At 38.5% G+C, this 21,197-nt stretch overlaps 5 protein-coding genes and 1 pseudogene across 13 annotated transcripts; 3 read left to right on the plus strand and 3 right to left on the minus strand.

The window, feature by feature from the left end:
* Positions 1–582: 582 nt before the first annotated feature.
* LOC104699547 (2-oxoglutarate (2OG) and Fe(II)-dependent oxygenase superfamily protein) lies at positions 583–2,708 on the minus strand. Of its 2 annotated transcripts, none has more exons than XM_010414866.3 (2): positions 2,274–2,708; positions 583–2,202 (listed from the first exon to the last, which is right to left on the minus strand). In XM_010414866.3, the coding sequence occupies exon 2, from the start codon at positions 2,089–2,091 to the stop codon at positions 1,159–1,161; it is 933 nt and encodes a 310-aa protein (XP_010413168.1). In that variant the 5' UTR covers positions 2,092–2,202; positions 2,274–2,708; the 3' UTR covers positions 583–1,158. The 2 variants fall into 2 exon arrangements, with proteins under 2 accessions (XP_010413168.1, XP_010413167.1); XM_010414865.3 differs by having other exon boundaries at positions 583–2,154; positions 2,274–2,589.
* A 17-nt stretch (positions 2,709–2,725) lies between these two features.
* On the minus strand, positions 2,726–8,311 carry LOC104699549 (serine/threonine-protein kinase Nek4). 5 transcript variants are annotated; one of them, XM_087457807.1, is made up of 16 exons: positions 6,844–8,311; positions 6,248–6,331; positions 5,610–6,158; positions 5,429–5,495; positions 5,257–5,322; positions 5,130–5,176; positions 4,979–5,024; positions 4,813–4,893; positions 4,680–4,722; positions 4,562–4,611; positions 4,392–4,473; positions 4,246–4,295; positions 4,088–4,161; positions 3,956–4,007; positions 3,425–3,850; positions 2,726–3,344 (listed from the first exon to the last, which is right to left on the minus strand). In XM_087457807.1, the coding sequence occupies exons 3-16, from the start codon at positions 5,693–5,695 to the stop codon at positions 2,841–2,843; spliced, it is 1,674 nt and encodes a 557-aa protein (XP_087313933.1). In that variant the 5' UTR covers positions 5,696–6,158; positions 6,248–6,331; positions 6,844–8,311; the 3' UTR covers positions 2,726–2,840. The 5 variants fall into 5 exon arrangements, with proteins under 5 accessions (XP_087313933.1, XP_087313934.1, XP_087313932.1 ...); XM_087457808.1 differs by having other exon boundaries at positions 5,610–5,733; positions 6,248–6,335; positions 6,844–6,978; XM_087457806.1 differs by having other exon boundaries at positions 6,248–6,335; positions 6,844–6,978.
* On the plus strand, positions 6,851–8,382 carry LOC104699550 (protein ANTAGONIST OF LIKE HETEROCHROMATIN PROTEIN 1). Of its 4 annotated transcripts, none has more exons than XM_010414872.3 (2): positions 6,851–7,019; positions 7,129–8,382. In XM_010414872.3, exons 1-2 carry the CDS (start codon positions 6,866–6,868, stop codon positions 8,160–8,162), a joined length of 1,188 nt encoding a protein of 395 aa, XP_010413174.1. In that variant the 5' UTR covers positions 6,851–6,865; the 3' UTR covers positions 8,163–8,382. The 4 variants fall into 4 exon arrangements, with proteins under 4 accessions (XP_010413174.1, XP_010413175.1, XP_087313935.1 ...); XM_010414873.3 differs by having other exon boundaries at positions 6,861–7,019; positions 7,132–8,382; XM_087457809.1 differs by having other exon boundaries at positions 6,873–7,019; positions 7,096–8,382.
* A 2,973-nt stretch (positions 8,383–11,355) lies between these two features.
* Positions 11,356–12,884, minus strand: LOC104704117 (uncharacterized protein At2g29880 pseudogene; annotated as a pseudogene).
* A 964-nt stretch (positions 12,885–13,848) lies between these two features.
* Positions 13,849–16,566, plus strand: LOC104699551 (serine/threonine-protein kinase 52-like). The gene is made up of 6 exons (XM_010414874.3): positions 13,849–14,955; positions 15,045–15,166; positions 15,271–15,485; positions 15,604–15,778; positions 15,878–16,012; positions 16,142–16,566. Exons 1-6 carry the CDS (start codon positions 14,634–14,636, stop codon positions 16,346–16,348), a joined length of 1,176 nt encoding a protein of 391 aa, XP_010413176.2. The 5' UTR covers positions 13,849–14,633; the 3' UTR covers positions 16,349–16,566.
* Positions 16,432–18,917, plus strand: LOC104699552 (homocysteine S-methyltransferase 2). Its single transcript, XM_087457811.1, has 7 exons — positions 16,432–17,064; positions 17,376–17,432; positions 17,522–17,742; positions 17,887–18,016; positions 18,146–18,349; positions 18,429–18,500; positions 18,610–18,917. Exons 1-7 carry the CDS (start codon positions 16,885–16,887, stop codon positions 18,757–18,759), a joined length of 1,014 nt encoding a protein of 337 aa, XP_087313937.1. The 5' UTR covers positions 16,432–16,884; the 3' UTR covers positions 18,760–18,917.
* Positions 18,918–21,197: the final 2,280 nt, after the last annotated feature.

Raw genomic sequence — 21,197 nt, forward strand, 5'->3', positions numbered from 1 at the left:
ATTTTCTTTTGTTTCTCATAATACATCAATCTTAAAACGCGTATATATCTGATATTCAAAATATCATGCACATACTTGTTTATATACTACAGGCACTTTGAAAGAAACTATAGCTAGGTGGGTGACCACTTAATAAAGATACATCCTTCATTCCCTTTTGCTCTGTCTAATTCTAGGGATACCCATATATTTCCATTCTTTCTTTTACAATCCCTTAGAAAAATGTCATTTTGTCTCTTTGATTATTCCTTTGCCTGCAATCATTGTTCTTGTTTGGACGTTTTGTATTTTATACCATAAATTTTTAAATTGAACGTGTATCTGCACTTTGAATGGATGAATGATGAATCCTCTTTTCCATTTTATTGTTACTTTAAAGTACTTTTGAGCTACTATCTTCTTTTGCTTTTGATTTCCTTACAAATATATATATTACCTACACCATATCCGTTTTTCTAAGGTTTTAGAGTTAGGGTTTTGAAACCAAGGTCACTTTCGATGAAAAAAGCACCTCCAAGTCAAAACAAGCATCTTTGAAGGGAGAAAGTTTGAAACTTTGTTTTGAATTCACAAAAGAAAAGATTTGCGAGCGAAACCCCTTTTTATCGATTTGATCTACACGTACAAAACCATTCATGAAAAAACACGATAAATCATAAAATGTCAAAAAAAGGAAGAGAAAAATATTGATTCCCTAAAGGAATCTGTGAAGAGGGGATGCAGCTTTTACTTTAATAACACCACTTTGTCTTAATGCGACGCTTGAAAAAGCAAACAAAGAAACAAAGAGATGTAAGAATGGAACAGCATCGGGGGAGACACAACAGGAACATAAACTGAGTCACAGAGAGAGACTATAGAAGAGCAAAAGAAAGCATGTTGGAAAGAGAGAGTTGCTTTTGACTGTGAAAACGATGTAACAGCTTTCACTGTTTTTTGGCTCCAACATCGAAGTACACAAGACGAATCCCAACTCTTACCTTTAATCTAATCTCTTTCAGAACTAACCCTCTTTGGCTCATTCTTCTTGGCTTCAACTAACTCATTACTATGAAGTAATTGACCTGAAAATTGACTACCTAAAGACTTGACAACCTATCTACCTGAGAGAGGGGGGTTTCATCATTTGCACATGTCTCGCTAGCTAGGACGGGCCATCTATCTATTAGATTGCAGACCATTCCCTCCGTAGTACTGCTTTGTTGTTTCTCGAGAAAACTCGGCAAATGTCATCCCATCCCTTACCCGAGACGATAGAGGTGGAACGATTTTCTGTATATCTAGATTAGGGACCTCATCCTTATCAGAGAGCTGACTCTGTAGAGAATATGACCTTAGATGTTCCATTGTATATTCTGAGACTGAGAAAGTTTGGCTCCACTTTGGCTGTAAGAAGACCACAAATGTCTCACGGCTTAAGTGCTCCAGCTTCTCTGGTTTGCACACACAGTGAAGGGTCGACCGTAGCTTCCCTTTGGACAGAATATCAGCAGACTCTCCAATTTGAACAATAAAACTGTCTTGTGGAGTCTTGACCATGTACAACTTGTTCTTGCTGGGATGATAGATCTGCAGATAAGAGTGGCCGCCCATCAAAGTGTATTCCTGGTATGAATAGGAGGATAAAAACATAGGATCCGTGAGAACTGTAAAGATGCCATAATCGTAGTGCCACTGTTGCCACAGGTTGAAGTGACTCCCATTCAAACTATTCCCGTTTCTACGGTTCACCTCTTGCTCAGCTGTACTCTGGACTCTGCTCTTGCGTTTACCAGATTGGTTTATCCTCTCGGCGGTTTCTCTGAGAGCACATTTATCAGCAGCAGAGTGGTAATGTATAAGACGTGCCTTGGCTGTGCAAGAATCCAGTAAACTATCCTCAAGGAAGCCTCCACCAATCTCCCTGTCGCATATACGAGCAATGGACAAGCCTAATTCCCTCATACAAAAACCTAATTCCTTAAAGGCAGTACCAAGATTTGTGAACTCATCATCATCATTAACCTCCTGCAAGTCCAGTGTAGCGGCAGGCTCATGGAACCGCAGCTTTCCCGGTGAAGATTTAGAAGTGCGTTCATAGTTGAGCTGCATTGCAAAAGACGAGACATCTCGTAGTGGATTCTTGAGAGAAACGTCGCTACCCAAGTGGTGCTCCTTTAGCCAGTAGTAAGGATGAACACACAGACAGAATCATCAGTATCCCTGATGAAGCAACTAGATCAAAGTTCCAATTCTTGAGAGAGAGAGAGAGAGAGCAAAAGCAAGAATCGTACCTTGAGAATGCGAATCCGCTTGTCCGGATCGAGAAGAGCAAGCTTCCGAGCCATAGGGAGGAGTTGACGGCGGAGAACGGCGGAGCCAAGAACGCCGGTGATACAAAGCAGGCCTGGACCGGTGGGGCCAAGAGCTGACATCACTTTTCTCGAGATGCATTGGAAGCGTTTACGGTCTCTCGGAGATTGAAAGCGAGATGACAAATGGACAAGGTCCGAGAAGGACACTTGATAGGGTTCCAGAATCTCTGTTTCTTCTTCTGCCATTTCACTTTCTTTGTCTTTGTGTTTGTGTGGTCCTCCTTCTTTCCCCTATTTACCACACGACCCGTACATTTTCCTCCTAATTCACAAAATGTCCAAAACAAATCCACTAACGCACGCAGTGGCCCAACACAGCCCAAAACACAAGCAAGCTTTTGACAGCCGGGATAACTACATGCCGTTTTAGGTAGTGAGAATCGAAAGCATCGCCGTTTTTTTATTTATTTATTTTATATATACAGTAGCTCACACGGACAAGCAAAAGGACAAGTGAGTAGGAAAGCGAACTAGTTGTTGCTTCATCTACACGGAAGCTTCTTTGAAGCTCTTAGTTAACCAGATGGCCGTCTCCCTCGGTGACACCCTCTCGGCTCCAAAGGGCTTTAGCAGAACGCCAAGCTCATCGTACCGTTTTTGTTGCAAAAGCCTTGCACTGAACTCCAGCAGTCCCTCTAGAGCCTCCGCACGCTGCTGATACGAAGACGTGTCAAACCTTCTCTCTTTTATCTCCGAAACTGACCTTTTCTGTACAGTACACTTGTCCTTTGTGATCGAACGGTTGGCATTTTCCTCACCATGATCAGGCCGAGGATGAGAAGATAAAGAGCGCCGCCCACCTAGTGCTCCTGAGGCTATCTCGATATCCTCAGGGAATTCAGCTATCTTGTCGAATCTTGGAACGTTCACAGAAACATCTGGCGAGTTTAGGCCACACAGAGCTGTGATGTCCGATTCATAAGTCGTCTTAGGATTTTCCACGACCAACGGAAGAGATGCTCTCCTTCTCCTGTCTCTAGGATCTGATACCTACACGATAAAGTACAGAGGTCACTCCCTGGCTCCTTGTATATATCTCAAGAACCTGAAGGTTTCATTTTTCTTCTTACCTGCACTTCATGTTTGGAGACAGTACGTGGCGCCGTTTCAAGCCTCTTCGACATGACAGATGCTTTAGCTGAGGTCCCTGCAGCCAATCTTGGTGTTCCGGCTGCACCTGATTGTTTCTTGACTCCCTCCTGCCTCTGAGAAACAATCTCTTCTCTGACGACTCCAACAGTTACTTCTGACACTTTTCTTACATTAAACATTGGTGAATGAGATGCTTTTCCTGAAGAAGACACAGAACCTGCTTCTGTATCAGAGATACTCGGATTCAATCTTCTGTCGTTGCTAAACGAACTCCTTCTTTCCTTCACTGTAGCGACCCTCTCAGGAAATTGGAGTGGAAAAGTGCTTCGTCTGGGACTCTCCAGCTTCAGATAAACCATACTGATGTAAGGCTGAAGATGAGGATGGTTAAGCAGCTCCTTAGCCTGCAGCGAGATAACAACGATGCTTATAACTCAATTAAGATTTAACCTTACAAGAGGACTACTCAATCATCAAAAATCAAATAAGCATTATAGGAGGAAACATACACTAGGCCTGAGTTGAGGATTTTTCCTCAACATGCTTTTGATAAGGCCTCGGCTGCAGATAAGGGAGGGAAAGAGGTTGGTACAGCAAGCCAGCCGGTTAATGATAAAAGAGAAAAATGATTTTAGACTTACAATGAACCGGAATACATGGCAGGAATAGGATCCATTATCAACTTGTGTATTTTGTTGATCAATGTCTGCACATCCTACAATCATGATTTCACATTTTAATTTACATCATGTTTTTTAATTCCTAAATAAATTGATCAACAAACTTTAAGGATACTTACGGAAGCTTTGAACGGAGGTTTATGAGCAGCCATTTCATACATGCAGCATCCTGTTTGCCAGGATGATGTATTAAAAGTTAGTCAAAAAGGTGGAGAAGTGTATGATAATAAGTAAATAAAATCAATGAAAAATGTATTGTTAATACCCAAAGACCAAATGTCTGACTTTGATCCGTAAGGTATGTCAGTAAGAAGCTCAGGGCACATGTAACTTGGAGTTCCAACAACCTATAATAAATACAGTACTAGTGTAACTCTTCATATATGTGTCTCAAAAACAGCACAAGATTTGCTAGTGTCATTGTTCAGAACTTACAGAGGATGTAAGGTCATCAGAAGTTAGAATCTTAGCGAGTCCAAAGTCACCTGAGACAGGAATATGGATGTGTTAATAGCTGATAAAGAGGCCAAGGAAAGTGAATCTAAAAACTTACCAAGCCGTATGTCTTGCTCTTTTGTCAAGAATATGTTAGAACACTGAAAAGACATGTGATTGAGAATGATTAGATGTTTGGAACAGGAAAGGAGCACAAAATTTTGGAAGTCAATGATATCTAAGCGGGTTACCTTGACATCACGGTGAAGAATATGGTTGGAGTGCAGATAATCGAGTGCCATTAAGAGTTGGACAAGCCATTGGCATAGTTTCTGATATGGTTTAGTGGGTTCTCTTCAGGGATAATGCCAGTCATAGAGTGTAAGAACGGGAAGAGATAAGCAATGAAAGACAAACCTCTTCAGGGAAATGAACACCACATGCTCTTTTTATGGTTTCTGTCCTGCAAAATTCAAATCCAAAAATATATAAGAGCCCATTTCTTCTAACTTATTGAGTTTGGTTTTTATATATATAATATAATGGGGGGAAAACTATTTGTACATACATGTCTCCGCCTTCACAATATCCAATAACGATGCACACATAGCAACCCTTGAAACAAGAAAGATAGATGATAAGTAGAGAAGGCAGCCAGAGAATTTCATGAGCAAAAGGAGAGAAGGAGAAGAGACCTTTTCAACCCATGAATCTTTGTACTCTACAACAAATGGATTGCGGACAGTAGAAATGAGCTCCATCTGAAACATGAATGGTGGGGGGAAGGGTCCAAACTCATACATTCATATATAATCTTAAAATCCAAGGAGAACAAAATAAAGGGTGGAATAGAAGAAAAACACAAACCTCCTGATGAGCTGATCGGCGAGCCCTATCAGACTGGCGGGCGAGACGGATCCTTTTCAATACGTATCTGTAAAACCAAAAAAAAAAACAGAATCAAAGAATTAGAGCAAAATACAATGAGCAAAGAAATTAAGACGCAAAAGGCAGAGAAGTAATAAGGAAGGAACGAGAGAGAGGGTACTTGTTTCGTTCTTGTTTGTGTCTGACAAGAAGAGCAGAGCCAAAGGACCCTTTCCCGATCTGCTCCAAGACTTCATACCGCTCCATAGAGAGACACGCTTGCTAATAATTTCACCACAAGACGTCTTCAAACAAAACAAATTTTAGTATAACAAAACAAAAGAAAAGAAAAACTCTTAAGGCTATTATTTAGATGAAGAGAACTATACTATACAGAGTCACGGAGAGAGTAGAGAGATTAGAAAGTTGGCATCAATCAGAGCTACAGAGGAGAGAGGAGAGGCAATCCAATCAGTGTCAAAGTCATTGCACCAAAATAAATATGAAAACAAATAAAGAGTAGCTTTCAGCGAGATTTATGATTGCTATCAACAAACAGTAATCATAAAAAAGGCGAAAACCAAAAGAAAAAAAAGAGTAGGAAACAGCTCCGATGCCGTAATGATGCACAATGTCCAAAAATATTACTATAAACCTCTTTTTGGAGCCTTCAATCGTACCGACACCGTGGTCGATGAGCAGAGAATCTATCTAATTTGTAAAATGGAACCTTTATCAAAAAGATGAAATATATAAAAATCATTTCCTAGGGGCCAAAAGTTGCGTGTGAGAGAGAGAGAAAGTGTGAAAGAACCTAACCTGACCAGTGACCAGAGGAGAGAGGAGACGATTCGTGGCCGTGGGAGAGCGGCAAACTAACAGTTTCCCACATATACGTTTCGCCTTCCTTTTAAAAAAAAATAATCAAATAACGTATGAGACTTTCTCTGAATTTGCTCAAATCTTTTTATTTGTTTTATTTAGATAGGAGAAATTAAGTAAAAACAAAACTTTGCTTTTTCAGTTTTTTTTTTTTTTTTTTTCTAGTAAAAACGAATTTGGATTTTGGTCTAGTAGTAAGGCACAACCATTTTCTTTTGTATGCGATTATTAATTATTTGTAACGGAAAATAAAATAAAATCATAGAGCTAAAAAGCAAATTAGTAATTCAACTACCAAAAAGGAAAGGAAAAAAAGCAGTCCCAATTAGCAAACACATCACTAACAAAAAGAAAAGTATATTTCTTAAAAATAATGAATGATTTTTAAAAGGTAATTTCTATTTTAAATTGTTGTTGTTTTTAAAAGAATTTAAAAAAGAATCGAACTGGGCCCTAAGCGATGATATTGGAAAGCCCACTAAGAGGAGTCCATCAAGCAAATCTATCGACGTTTAATTCCCAATTTTACCCACCTCCTTCCTCTGTTTCTCTCCGATGGCTCCGGCGGTGAAGAAGAAGAAGCAGCCTTCTTTGGATAAGAAGAAGAAGAAGAAGAAGAAGAAGAGAATGAAGGCAGTTCCTTTGGATCCGGAGGCTATCGACTGCGACTGGTGGGATACTTTCTGGCACCGTAACTCTTCTCTCTCAGGTTTTTCAGATCTGCTCTTCTCTGACCTCCTCTGGGGAATTCATTAATTCAGTTAGATTTTGATAGATTCTGTTAGCTTAGAGAATGCAGATCTCTTTGTATTTTCCAGCAGTCCCTTTAGATGAAGATGATGCGTTCAAGCACTTCTTCAGGGCTTCCAAGACCACCTTTAGCTACATTTGCTCGCTCGTCAGGGAGGATCTCATCTCTAGACCTCCCTCTGGGCTCATCAACATCGAGGGTAGGCTTCTTAGCGTTGAGAAACAAGTCGCCATTGCTCTCAGACGCTTAGCCTCTGGTGATTCTCAGGTCTCCGTCGGTGCTTCCTTTGGCGTTGGCCAGTCCACTGTTTCCCAGGTTACTTGGAGATTCATCGAGTCTCTCGAGGAACGCGCCAAGCATCATCTCCGCTGGCCTGATTCCGACCGGATCGAAGAGATCAAGTCCAAGTTCGAGGATATGTGCGGCCTCCCCAATTGCTGCGGAGCCATTGACACCACCCACATCATCATGACTCTCCCGGCTGTGCAAGCCTCGGATGACTGGTGTGACCTCGAGAAGAACTACAGCATGTTCTTGCAAGGTGTCTTTGATCACGAGATGCGATTCCTCAACATGGTTACCGGCTGGCCAGGAGGCATGACCGTCTCCAAGCTTCTCAAGTTCTCCGGCTTCTTCAAACTCTGTGAATCCGGTCAGATTCTAGACGGGAATGCCAAAACTCTTTTTGAAGGTGAAGAAGGATCCCAAGTCAGAGAATATGTAGTTGGAGGGATCAGTTACCCGCTGCTTCCTTGGCTTATAACTCCTCACGACGACTGCGATCATCCCATGATGGCCTTCAACGACAGGCATGAGAAGGTGAGGTCAGTCGCAGCTACGGCGTTTGCACACCTCAAAGGAAGCTGGAGGATTCTGAGCAAGGTTATGTGGAGGCCAGACAGAAGGAAACTGCCTAGTATAATACTGGTGTGTTGTCTACTGCATAACATCATAATCGACTGTGGGGATTATTTGCAAGAGGATGTTCCTTTATCTGGTCATCACGACGCAGGTTATGCAGACCGCTTATGCAAATGCAAGCAGACTGACCCGCTTGGTAGTGAGCTCAGAGGATATCTCACTGAGTATTTGCTGAGGTGACTAGTTGAGGTGAGGATCCTAACCTTCAATAGATGATACCAGATTAACAGCATGCTTGATTCAAAATACAGTCAATCAGACCCTCCATGTATAATCGACTCATCCTCTCAAGTGTGTGATTTTATTAACTAGTCAGTCTCTGTTGTTGAGAGGAGTTGATAATCAATTTCCCAATGTAAATACTGTAATGTTATTTTATTATAAGTTGGTGTTTCGAGTTGTTGGGGTGCCATCAATTATATTAGCTATATTTGTCTGACTGCGTTGAAAAGTTTTGTGATTCAAAAATTCAACAAACAAAAAAAAAGGGGTATATGCTAGTGCCTGGTGGATGCTTCTCGGTTTTGGTTATTTGTGCTCACAAGTAACGACGGACGAAGATTCCCAACATATTCACATGACAAACTATAATCTATAACAATTACGTAATCTATCAAGAATAATCATTTCATTTATATATATTAAAAAAAAAATACTAGTAATCTTGGAGAGAGTCGTGATGCGGATGAGGTCAGTTATGAATGAAAGTGGACCTTTCTTGGTTTCGATAGATTGCGTCACGAACCAAAAAAAGTTGTTCATTTCTCGATGTATAAAAATGATCGGAAGTCTTAGGAGGTGGTATTGGAGGCGAGAATTTGAAAGAATTTATTAGAAAAGAATTATGAATTCATAGATTTTCAAGTACTGTAAAAGATTTTTAAATCTTTCATTGTGATTCTAACGACTATAATTTGTATCATTTTATTAGATTTGAATAGAATTTTAATATAATTGAAAATGGATAAATTCTTCTAGTTTCCATCTAAGGTTGAAAATAGTAGACTAGTTTCAAACAACAAAAACAAATTCAACATAAAGAAATTGAATATGGATAAATTCGCTCCTTCATCCTCTATCCACGAAGGCTAGGAGTTAAAAATTCAACAGAAACAAACACTACAATAGTTTATTAGATGTAGCAATTTTATTAAATGCAAAACTTGAAAACTAAAATCTATCTATCAATGAACTTTTAAAACGTAGCATCTTTCCACGTCTTCGGCCATAGATTGTCACTAATTATTTGCATTTTCTCTGTCTTGCTCTTGCGTCTGGAGAGGTTCTTCTCTATCACTTTCATCTATATTGACAGAATTGTTTCCATTGTTAACTGCATTATTTTCATTAGGGAACACACTTTCGTCTGATCGACATTCTCTACGAAGAAAGTTATGCAGCCCTGCACATGCTAAGACTAATCCAGCTTGTTTCTTGTAAGAAAAAGGAGATGCAGATTTAAAAGTAGCAAAACGAGATTTAAAAATTCCAAATATCCTTTCGATCACGTTTTTCAGAGAAGCATGGCGATTAAATAACTCATATGGAGTTTCAGGATCACGACCTTGACCAGCAAATTCCTGTAGATGATACTTAACACCACGAAATGGAGCTAAAAAGCTGAGACGATTTGCAAATCCACAATCAACTAGATAAAATTTTCCTGAAATTTGGATAATATATGTTACTATATATAAGACATATGATCTATAGAGAAATTTATAGATGTTTTACCATTGGGCACTTGTAACTTGTTAGTTCCTCTAGTTAACGCATCACTTAACACTCTTGAATCGTGGGCCGAACCCTCCCATCCACTCAGAATGTAAATAAACTCCAGATCAAAGTTACATACAGCCAAAACGTTCTGAGATATTGTTCCTTTTCGATTGCGATAGCTTGCCACCTCACGCCCAACTACTGTTGCTGGTATATGTGTACCATCCATCGCTCTAACGCAATTCTATAATACATGCCAAAAAAAAGTCAAATTCTATGAAGAAAAAAACTAAAAGAATCAATTTAAACAAAAGATGAAATAATGGACCTTAAAATATGGATAAAATCGTGTACTTTCTCTGATCTTCAGTGGCACTAAACAATCTGGTTTCACCATCTGACTTGGAGCTATTATAAGCAGAGCTTTTAATATTTTATTAAAGCTTGTGCTCACTGCAAACTTGGACCTTTGAAATGTGTTTTTCACGTAGCCATATCTTGCATTTTGTCCAACTGTGAGCATGAAGACAGCAAGCATGTCGAAACATCTCTTCGACAGATATTTTTTTTGTGTTTTGTAAACCAGTTTTGTCTATGATGATCCTAGACAGCTTCAAAAACATATCTGGAATCATACGATACAGCACCCGAAAATCTTCGGAATCATCTTTTAATACCTTTTGTGACTGGTCGACGAATGGGACGTTCTATATAATCACCACCACCCATGAGTTGTTGTCGTGTGTTATGAATCTGAGCTCCTACCGTCATCATTACCACCATTATAGATACGTCCACATCAAAATCATCGTCTTCATGCACTCTTGTGTCTTCTTCCTCTTCATGGTCATTTCAATCCATCTAAAAAAGTAACCTATTAAAACAAATTAGTAATTATGACCATGTCTCCCATATAATACAAATATATCTTCAGCACAACTGGGTGCAGTGACAATAACAAAACAAGAACTAGTAACCATTCAGAAGAACAATAATATACCTCTTGAAACAGCTTACGAACAGCTTTTGGTTGATGTGGGCTTCTTCTCTTCTATTTATTTTGAAAATATAAATGTTAGTCGACTGATCTAGAAACATAAAAGAAAAGTTATATATATATATATATAAGTGCTGAAATTTTAAATCTTAATAACAAATGTGTAGGGATTCTTATGAGATATAGTAGGAAAAAATCATATGTTATATATTTTGAATTTGAAAGTTTGTTTAAATCTTAGTTCACGTGTATTGTTTCCCTAATTTTGGGGACTTTTCTTTTGGTACCATTGACTTAGCAAGGATTCATTTACGTGTTCTCTTTCACATATATATATGCTTTAAAGGTTAAGGAATTACACATTCGACCATGTATAGATATTTGAATTATTTGATTCGTGTAAGCTTGTAAATAATAACAGTTGTCAACGAATTTGTCTTTTGATGCACAAATTGTTTAGCTCGTGTAAAGCGTACGTGATCCAGAGGTGAACAAAGACACTTATTATTCTGATTTTTTAAGGAAAAAAGCAACATTAAAAAGTGAGAATTTAAAATAAAAGAAAACTACTACTAGAACAATTATTCTAAACTTACCCATTGTTTTATTCGATTCAACAGAAAATAAGAAAATAATACGCTAAGTGTTACGGAGAATCTAACTCAAGCGGTCTTCGACAGACATGCTCACAAATACGTCTTTCATTTTCAACGTATGGATCCTGGTTACTGCATCATAGCGGACATGATCTTCCAAATCAGGGATCACTTTGACAGCATCCCAAACATTATTCTTTTTTTTCTGAGTTTCTCTAAGCTCAACTTCTCTTTGTTGTCTTTCTTCTCTTTGTTGAATCAGACTTATGATCTGAGTGCTAACTCCAACCATTTCAGTTAATACCTTCTCGGAAGACTCACCATGATTAGTTGAATCTGATGGATCTCCATTACGACTGGTTTTAGCTCTTTTCCTAGTAGGTAACTTTGGTTTAATAGAGACTTCATTCACCTCGTCGTCATTCTCCAAATCATCACTTGCTTGAAGATCATCATCTTCGACTTCAAAAGTTTCAGCATTTGAATCACTACCGAGTCCAAACGTGTTGTTTCCCTTTGCTATAACAGTTTCAAAAATCAATTGCAAATCCTCAAAATCTTCGAAAGTGCTGGTCCTCAGGTTTTCATGCCTTGGATGCCCCTGAAAAAACATCATACATTAATTATTATTTATCAATCGTGATTAAAATATATTTAAATTTGGGAAAGTTAACCAAAGGAGAGTTACAAACAAGTAGGCTGCCCACACATCATCTGGAGCTGTAAATTGTTTTCTGATGGGATCCCATCCAAAACCAGAGCTAAAGCGTAAGAGTTCAGAATACACATTATATTCCCTTTTTAAAGTCTTCATTTGACTTAAGTAATTCATGTAAGTCTTATTGCATTTAAGCTTTTTATTTAGCATTGGTAGTATCTTTGTCTCTACCGTAGCTTTACTTATCGAACCGTTTTTCTCACGCCACCTCTGTTTGATAGCTTCAACTAATGTAGCCTGCAACTCTTGACACTCTTCATATGTCCAAGAATTATATGGATTTTTCGTGGTTTTTGTTTTTGTGTGCGACCCTTCTTCGGTATCTATTCTAAAGAGAAAAAAACAAAAAAAAAAACATAAAGAAATGAATAAACATGAGAGTGTAAGTAATTATATAAAATTAAAACAGAGAACTTACGAAAGATGACTGTGGTTTTCTTCAAATTGTTTTCGTGAGATGATAGTTGCTTGTTTTGCTTTTGAGAAGTGAAAGGATCTCCAATATTATATAGGAGAAGTAAGTGTAACAAATACTACTTTTTAGGGATTGTATGATATATGATTGACAAGAGTGTATGGTAGTTTAAAATTTGAAAATGTAGAATATCCATAAAGAATATTTAGTCAATAACACTTTTACCAAATCACAATCTGAATTAAAACAAACAAAAATAATGTCTCTCATTTAATAATAATAGTCTCATTTTCAATATATCGATGTTTAAAAGACGTATGTTTCAAAGGATGGAGGATGGAGGTAAAGTGGTAAGTTGGACGGTGGTTATCAAGTTTCCAGGACCATCCGAAGGATGAAGGTAAAGTGGTGAGAGAGATGCTTCTTCCGTCGTAAGAGCACTTGGTGTTGTCGTCATCATCTCTCAATTGTCTTCGTATTTCTTCTTCTTTTCCTTCTTCCTCTGTTTTTTTTTTTTTTTAATGTTCCTGCTCTGATACTATGTCAAAGGTTCTGCAGAGAATTGTATATCTTCCTCATTCATCACCAAACAATATATATACATAGAGGGATATGTTGCCCTACGAGAATATTACATACGTGCTATACAATGGTAACTCTAAGCGATAAAGGAAAGGTCTTCTAACATGGTCCAATAGTATGCTTTGTACGCAATATCTAATTAGTTCCCAGAGCAAGGAGATAAAAGACGTTTAAATAGAATCACATACCATTCTATTTCTAATATTTTGTGAAGGGATCAAAATCACCGAAGTTTCTCCAATACATCGGCAGAGAGGAGACAACGACATCAACCAAAAGCAAAACAAAAACACATGGTTGGAATCGAGATGGTATAAACGAAGAGAATCAATCGAAATAATGCAGCAGATTATTTGAGGAACACTACAAAAGATAGAGAGAAAGCCTTCAAACCAGAGCGTGCATGTGTTTTCTGGCCATTTTTTATTTTACGTGCAAAGTACTATCCAAATCCCACATTAAAATGTCAGATTTTAATCTTCACAATTTGCACTAACAATTCTTTAACATTCTAGTTAAATCAAGTTGCTATTATAAAATACATAATATCTAATAACACCAGAATTTAATAGCAATGAAAAGTTAACGACTTAAATAACACTAGATTCTAAAAGAATTTAAAAGACTATTTAAAATACTTAATCCAAAAACAGATGAATTTAAAAGACTTGATAAAATGTTTAGTCCAATAACACTGAAATTCAAATGTCTTAATGTAAATTTACAAGAAATATGAAATTTGGTAACTTGCCATGTTTACAATGTACAAAGAGACATATATCGAAAATATAAATAAATTTGGGAATATATATATATATATATAGAGCGTAACTTAATAATTGGTAAACAAGGAAGGAAAGGAAGTATCCTGATAACAGACAGTTGCACTGCAGCGCCAACAAGACGGTGAAAGAAAACGCGATTCAACGGCGAAAGACAGACAGGAACAAAAACTATACTACTAGTAGTATGTTGTTTCGTTTGTGCCTTTTCAGAGAGTTTTTTTTGTTTTGTTTTTAATAATAAATAAATAAATAATAGTGGAAAAGGGCATAAAAATTGGGAGAATTTGGCCGGTGAAACTGTCAAAAAGACGTATACGGACGGAGAAGATTTGGTCTCTCTCGCTCACCCAAAACACTCCAGCGATCGGAATAGATTGGATTGGATCGGATCCTCTCTAATCAAACAAGTAGTATTAAAGAGTTGCGTTAGTTTGTGGAGACCACCAAAGGCACCAAACTCTTTCAATCAATATAACTTACATACTTCGTGTTGGGGTTCTTTCTTCTACTAATTTCTTTTCTTTGTCTTCTTTTGTCTCTCGGTGATTTCTTTTTGTCCCTGTTGTTGTTGTTGTTGTCCCCTCTCTCTCTCTCTCTCTCTCTCTCTCTCTCTCTTGTCTCTCAACCACATGTTTTTTGGAATTTCTCTTCTCAAACCCTAGAGAGAGCTTAATTAGCTTTTTTGTCCTCAACTCACTGATTGAATTGAACGAACAGCTTCATATAATTCCCTCCTCCCTTATTCTGATTCTTTTGGATCGCTTCAGTTTTTTTTTGTATAATTATTCTTATTGGTTGGTGGGTCTTCTTCTTCTTCTTCTTCTTCAAGCTCCCCAGCAATGGCCTCTGGCGGCGGTGAGGCGGATAAATCTGTGGATCCCAAATTAGGCGGCGTTGGGAGCAGAAGCGCCGGTGAAGAACGATACTTCAGGGCGGATAGTCTTGACTTCACTAAATGGGATTTGCATATGGGTCAAAGCTCTACTAGCGCCGCCGTCACCAACACCAGAACTCCTCCTCCTCCTCCTACTCCTACTCCTCCGGCGGCGGCTATGCAGGAATGGGAGATTGACCTCTCCAAACTCGATATGAAGCACATCCTCGCTCACGGCACCTATGGCACTGTCTACCGCGGTGTCTACGCCGGCCAAGATGTCGCAGGTCCCTCTCTCTCTCTCTCTTCTTTTCTTTATATTCTTTCTTTAGGATACCCCTCCCAATCTGATTTTTATTTGTTTTGATGATTGCAGTCAAAGTGTTAGATTGGGGTGAAGATGGTTACGCCACTGCAGCTGAAACCAATACTCTGCGTGCTTCCTTTGAGCAAGAGGTCGCCGTCTGGCAGAAGCTCGATCATCCCAACGTCACAAAGGTAATTACATTTACAAAGCCACAAGACAACCAACCCTTTTGACTACACACTACATGTTTTGTTTTCTTTATAACAACTTCTCTCTCTCTCTCACACACACACAGTTTATAGGAGCATCCATGGGGACCTCTGATCTGAAGATCCCCCCTCCTGGTGATTCTGGCGGACGTGGTAACGGTGGTGCTCATCCTGCGCGGGCCTGTTGTGTTGTCGTTGAATATGTTGCCGGAGGCACCCTTAAGAAGTTCCTCATCAAGAAATATAGGTCTAAACTACCCATCAAGGATGTCATTCAGCTCGCTTTGGATCTCGCTAGAGGGTAGTAAATCTCTCCTCTTTTGCTTTTTCTTAATGTTTTTTAACGCCTCATTTGTGCATTCTGAAACTATTCACACAAGAAAGATCCTTTTATCTCTTCCTTGTTCTTGTCATCTCAGGATGAGTTACCTCCACTCCAAGGCGATTGTACATCGGGACGTGAAGACAGAGAACATGCTGTTACAACCTAACAAGACGCTCAAGATTGCTGATTTTGGGGTTGCTAGAGTCGAAGCTCAGAACCCTCAAGACATGACCGGTGAGACTGGAACACTTGGATACATGGCACCTGAGGTATGTATGTTTGCCCTATATATAGACCCAAAATCCCTCAGGGCATGTTTGTTATGGGGAAAAACTAAGAGGTTAGCTTCTTCTGTTTCTGGTGCATAGGTTCTTGAAGGAAGGGCTTACAACAGGAAATGCGATGTCTATAGCTTCGGTGTATGCCTCTGGGAAATATACTGCTGCGACATGCCCTACGCTGACTGTAGTTTCGCTGAGATCTCTCACGCCGTCGTTCATAGGGTTAGTTCGTCTCTCTATCTCTCTTTAAATAAAACCTCTCCGATGTTACTGTATATGTTAAAGCTATAATCAGGAAATCTAATCGCCTCACTGTTTGTTTTTGGTTGGTTGGGTGTATGTTGCTCTCAGAATCTGAGACCAGAGATTCCGAAATGCTGCCCAAACTCGGTGGCAAATATAATGAAGAGATGCTGGGACCCGAATCCAAACAGGCGTCCGGAGATGGAGGAGGTGGTGAAACTGCTGGAAGCCGTAGACACAAGCAAAGGCGGTGGAATGATAGCTCCGGACCAGTTTCAGGGGTGCCTCTGTTTCTTCAAACCTCGTGGCCCCTGATTCTTTTGTCTGATATTCTTCTTGAGACAGCTGCGTGATTCTTTGGATTTTGTAACTTTTGAGACTTGGAAGTTGGAACTAGTGTGGGTTTTTCTTTGGTTGTCATAAGAATCTCTCTTTGTTTTTGTTCTCTGCTCTCCATGTAATTTATTACTATACTACTACTACTACACAGTGTCATCGTGTAAATCGAAAAAGATTGAATTTTTGTTTGTGTTTTTGGGGTTGTTGTAATCTCTGCCTCTCTGCAGGTCATTTCGTTGATTTACCATGTCGTATGTAAAATTGGTAAAGCGATCTGATAAGAAGAGAAACAACTAAAACTTACCACTGGAGAAGATTAACATTGAAAAAGGTCTAATAAAACATACAAAACAAATACGTCGTAGAAGTAGAAACAAACAAAAAAACATAACTATATATATTTTTGTTAGGTAAGTCTATAGATTTGTTCACGTTTCTCGTATCACACACACACACAGTAGACGACTCTAGGTAGGTGGGAGGTAGGTAGGTGGCGAAAACTCTACGGGAAGATGATGACCGGAAGCTCGAAGGCGTCTTTTTGCTCGATGAAAGAGTTCCTGAAGGAGACAGGCGGGTATGCGGTAATAGACGGCGGGCTTGCGACGGAGTTCGAGAGACATGGAGCAGATCTCAACGATCCTCTCTGGAGCTCCAAATGCCTTATCACTTCTCCTCACCTCATTCACACCGTAAATCTCTTTTTCCCGTCTTTCATTTGGTTAAATCTGAAATCTCGAACCAAAAAAGCTTTGTGCTTTTCTTTTCGCCTGCCCTTGTGTGTGAATAATGGATAATCCCCTTAGATTTAGATGATTGAGGGAATGGAAATGGAATTCTTGCAAAAAGTGTTGTTATCTGAATGAAGTAAAGCCTTCTCATTTCCATTAGCGGTGAATATCAAGCACATATAGAATCCCACTGACTGTTGTTTTAAAGCTGTCAACTTGTGTGAATCCTAAACCCTTTTGGTAGTTGTTAATGTTGTCTTGATGGTGAGCAGGTGCATCTCGATTACCTTGAAGCTGGTGCTGATATTATCGCCAGCACTTCTTATCAGGTTCTTCTTTCTCCTCTCCTCATCATCTTTCTTTCTTTGTTCTCCTTCCTGGACACTAAAAACAGACTTTGTTGGATTGATCGTAACAGGCCACGATTCAGGGGTTTCAAGCAAAGGGCTTTTCTTGTGAGGAAAGTGAATCTTTGCTTAGAAAGAGCGTCGAAATAGCTTGTCAAGCTCGCAACACTTACTACGACAAATGCGCAACTAGCTCCTCCGTCGATGATATCATTCTTATAAAGCGCCCTATTCTAGTTGCGGCATCAGTCGGTAGCTACGGTGCATACTTGGCTGATGGATCTGAATACAGGTTTGTAGATGATTTGAGAGTTTTTGCGTTGGAGCCTGTGGATGGATTCCATATACTTTGAGCTTTAGACTTTTGCTTTCTGTGGGTTCCATTTATTTTTTACAAACTACCTTTTGTAACTACTGTTGGTGGTTTTGTTATCAGTGGAATCTATGGTGATTCCATCACGCTGGAAAAACTCAAGGACTTTCACCGCAGACGAATCCAAGTTCTGGCGGAATCTGGTGCTGATCTAATAGCATTTGAGACCATTCCAAACAAGATAGAGGCTCAGGTACACTGATACCGATGGTTCCTCAGCATCATGACATGTTGGATCTTTTCATATCCCATTATTATTGATGCTGTTTAGCTTCTGATGGGTGTTTTAAGTTTTGGTTTTGTTTATGTGATATGCTGCAAGGCATTTGCTGAGCTGTTAGAGGAGGGAGATGTGAAGATTCCTGGCTGGTTCTCATTCAACTCGAAGGATGGCGTGAACGTGGTTAGCGGGGATTCCATCAAGGACTGTATCGCCATAGCTGAATCTTGTGACAAAGTAGTGGCGGTAGGAATCAACTGCACCCCTCCAAGATTCATCGAGGGGCTAGTTAATGAGATTGGAAAGGTGCGGCCTTGGATCCACACTCATTAGGTATTTGTATTTGTATCTGTAGAGACACTAAAAGGTTTGCATTAACTTGTAGGTAACAAGCAAGCCCATATTAGTGTACCCAAACAGCGGAGAGAGCTATGATGCTGATCGGAAGGAGTGGGTGGTAAGTCATATATATATCTATTCTATTTGTCCTGAGAGGAAACGAGCAAAATGCAGAAAACAAACACACATAGACAGATCTCTTCTGAGTTGCTTAAAAACTGTTGCAGGAAAACACAGGAGTTGGAGATGAAGACTTTGTATCATACGTGGAGAAATGGATGGATGCAGGAGTGTCTCTTCTGGGAGGTTGCTGCCGCACAACACCAACCACCATCAGAGCCATCCACAAGAGACTTGTCAACCGCAGATCTCATTAGCTCTCTCAACAATATCACTCTCTTCTATGAATCTCTGGAATTTTGTACCAAAATATTGTTTTCCCTTTATAGCCAAAAACAAAAACCAAAAAAATAATGTAGCCTGTTGGTGCGTGCCCCTCCTACTGATCTCTCATTTTGGCTTGCAGAAAACAAAATACTAGTCTAATGGGTTATTTGCCCAAACCAAAAAAAAAAATGTCTAATGGGAAATACTGGCTTGTATCTCGGGACCAATTCTCATCTATCATTAGAAACTTCAATAGCTTCTTTTTTTTTAGATTTATATCTTTCAAGTGTTTAAAAAGCTAGTTTTTATTTTCGCTAATTTGATGACTTTTAATCCTTCATAAGAATTTTTATGTTCACGCACACCATTGTTATTGTTATTGGTGTGTGGTCACAATGTTTTTTTTGTTTTTTTTTTTTTTTTTTTTTTTGCCGTCAGTCACAATTAATGTTTAGTTTAGTTTCAAATAATTATGTATTTAGGTTGATATAGTATTTATGGGTTGGAGGAGCATTGTTTTTCTATCTTCCATTGCTAGAGACCTTCAAACAATTTCAAAGTATCTTTCTTGGTGTGAGACTTTGGATGGATTAGAGTTTGGGAACGAATTCCTCGTCATTCATCCATTTTGGATGGATTGTGAGGTGCCAAAGCTTCGGTTCCCTCATTATTTGGTGTACTGATGAGAGCGTACGTGTAGAAAGTCCTCAAAGGAATGGTCAGGCACGTTCAACAAGCTTGCGTCGTATGCCAAGATCATTAATTTGAGAGTAGCTTTCTTTATTCTGTTAAAAACAACTCTCGGGACTTCCCAATATTGGCTTTGATCGAATAGAGTATAGGAGGTAGCATTTTAAGGCTTTTAAATGTTAAAAAGATAGAGAGATGTACACTGCACTATATACTGTTTCATCATTTTGTTCATATGTGAGAGAGATGTCAATGCTCGGGTTTCAGGGAGCGTTGGACTTGTAGTTGTATCGTACGGCTGGGGAATTATGAGATTTGATGAACAAGACCACACATTATTTTTGATGTGTGATCGGCTTTTCAGAATTTAGACTACCAGATAAACAATGCAGAAAGAGATGAAAACACTAACATCATCCTTTTTAACTTTTTACCCCTAAACCCTAGCTAATAATAATCTCCATGTTCATGAAAGTGATGTTTTACCCACACACCCAAAGGACTGCAAAATTTCTTCTTTCAAAGTTAAAAACTTTCACATCGCCCCATCCTTCCTTCCAACTTTCCCCTTCGATAAAAACCTGAAAACGTGTTACTTCGTCGCATCTATCACATTTGTTTCTTTTGCATGTAATATTAACCAAGTATATTATGTCACAGACAGATAGACTTGGAAAATTTGTTTCTACCTTGGGGATAAATTAGCATAATGATGAATTTATTTTTTATTTTTTAAATAAGAAGTTTCCAGCCAAAAAGATTATAGAGAATAATTAATACTAGTATAAATAACTATAAATTCGTCTACTCATTTGAGATAAATTATAATAATCCAAAAACAGGCTTACCAAATCATTCTTAATAGTATATTAGTATTGTTCTAAAGCTAGCTAAGGTGTTATCATGAATCTTTTATAATACCCAACATGTGCCGGATATTAGACAAAGTCGCCTTCATTAACAGAATTTATTATTAGTATTGTTCAATAGTATAGTCTTAGTAGTATTGTTTTAATACAAAGATATACAAGAGAGAGAGAGAGACACACACAAAACAGCAACAACCTTGAAAGTTATTTTTCTCTTCAGTTTAATAAATACGAGTTCGTATTTCCGGTATCTTTAATTGCAATGTTCGGAATTCTTTATTGTTGGGTGTACTTGTGTGTGTAGTTGACGTGCCAGAATAAAGTATTACCATTAAGTATTTAACTCTTTAACTAATCAGTACGTTTCTCTCTAATCAGAGAGGACTCATAGGCATTTAACAAAAGAAAGCGTAATTATATAAGTACTTGTTACAACTGGCACAGGGTTTCGTAGAGGCAGATAATTAAAGTTATTGAGCCTTAAATTTTTAAAAAATTATAAAAGAAAAAGCAATGGCTGTTGAAATATACTAATGTGTGTGTATATAACTATATATATTAGTATATGCTAAATTTTGGAGGAATAATTAAAAAATGAAGATAAAAATTACGACTAATTACTAAATCTAAGTATTGGTCTGAACAAACAGACACGGTCTCCCACATGCAGCATGTGTCATTTTAACTTTACCTTACAACATTTATACTAGTGCATAAAAATTCACCAAACAAGGTCTTAAAAGTGAAAACTCGATTTTATAATCACAGAAATTTTAGATAAAGCAGAATCCGAGGGCATTGGTTGGTCCCCGTAAGTTAACCCTACAAGATCCTAATAGTATCTTTTTATGTTTAGAAAATAAACAAAA

The sequence above is a fragment of the Camelina sativa genome, chromosome 7, assembly GCF_030686135.1.
Source record: "Camelina sativa cultivar CO46 ecotype springtype chromosome 7, ASM3068613v1".
Lineage (NCBI taxonomy): Eukaryota > Viridiplantae > Streptophyta > Magnoliopsida > Brassicales > Brassicaceae > Camelina > Camelina sativa.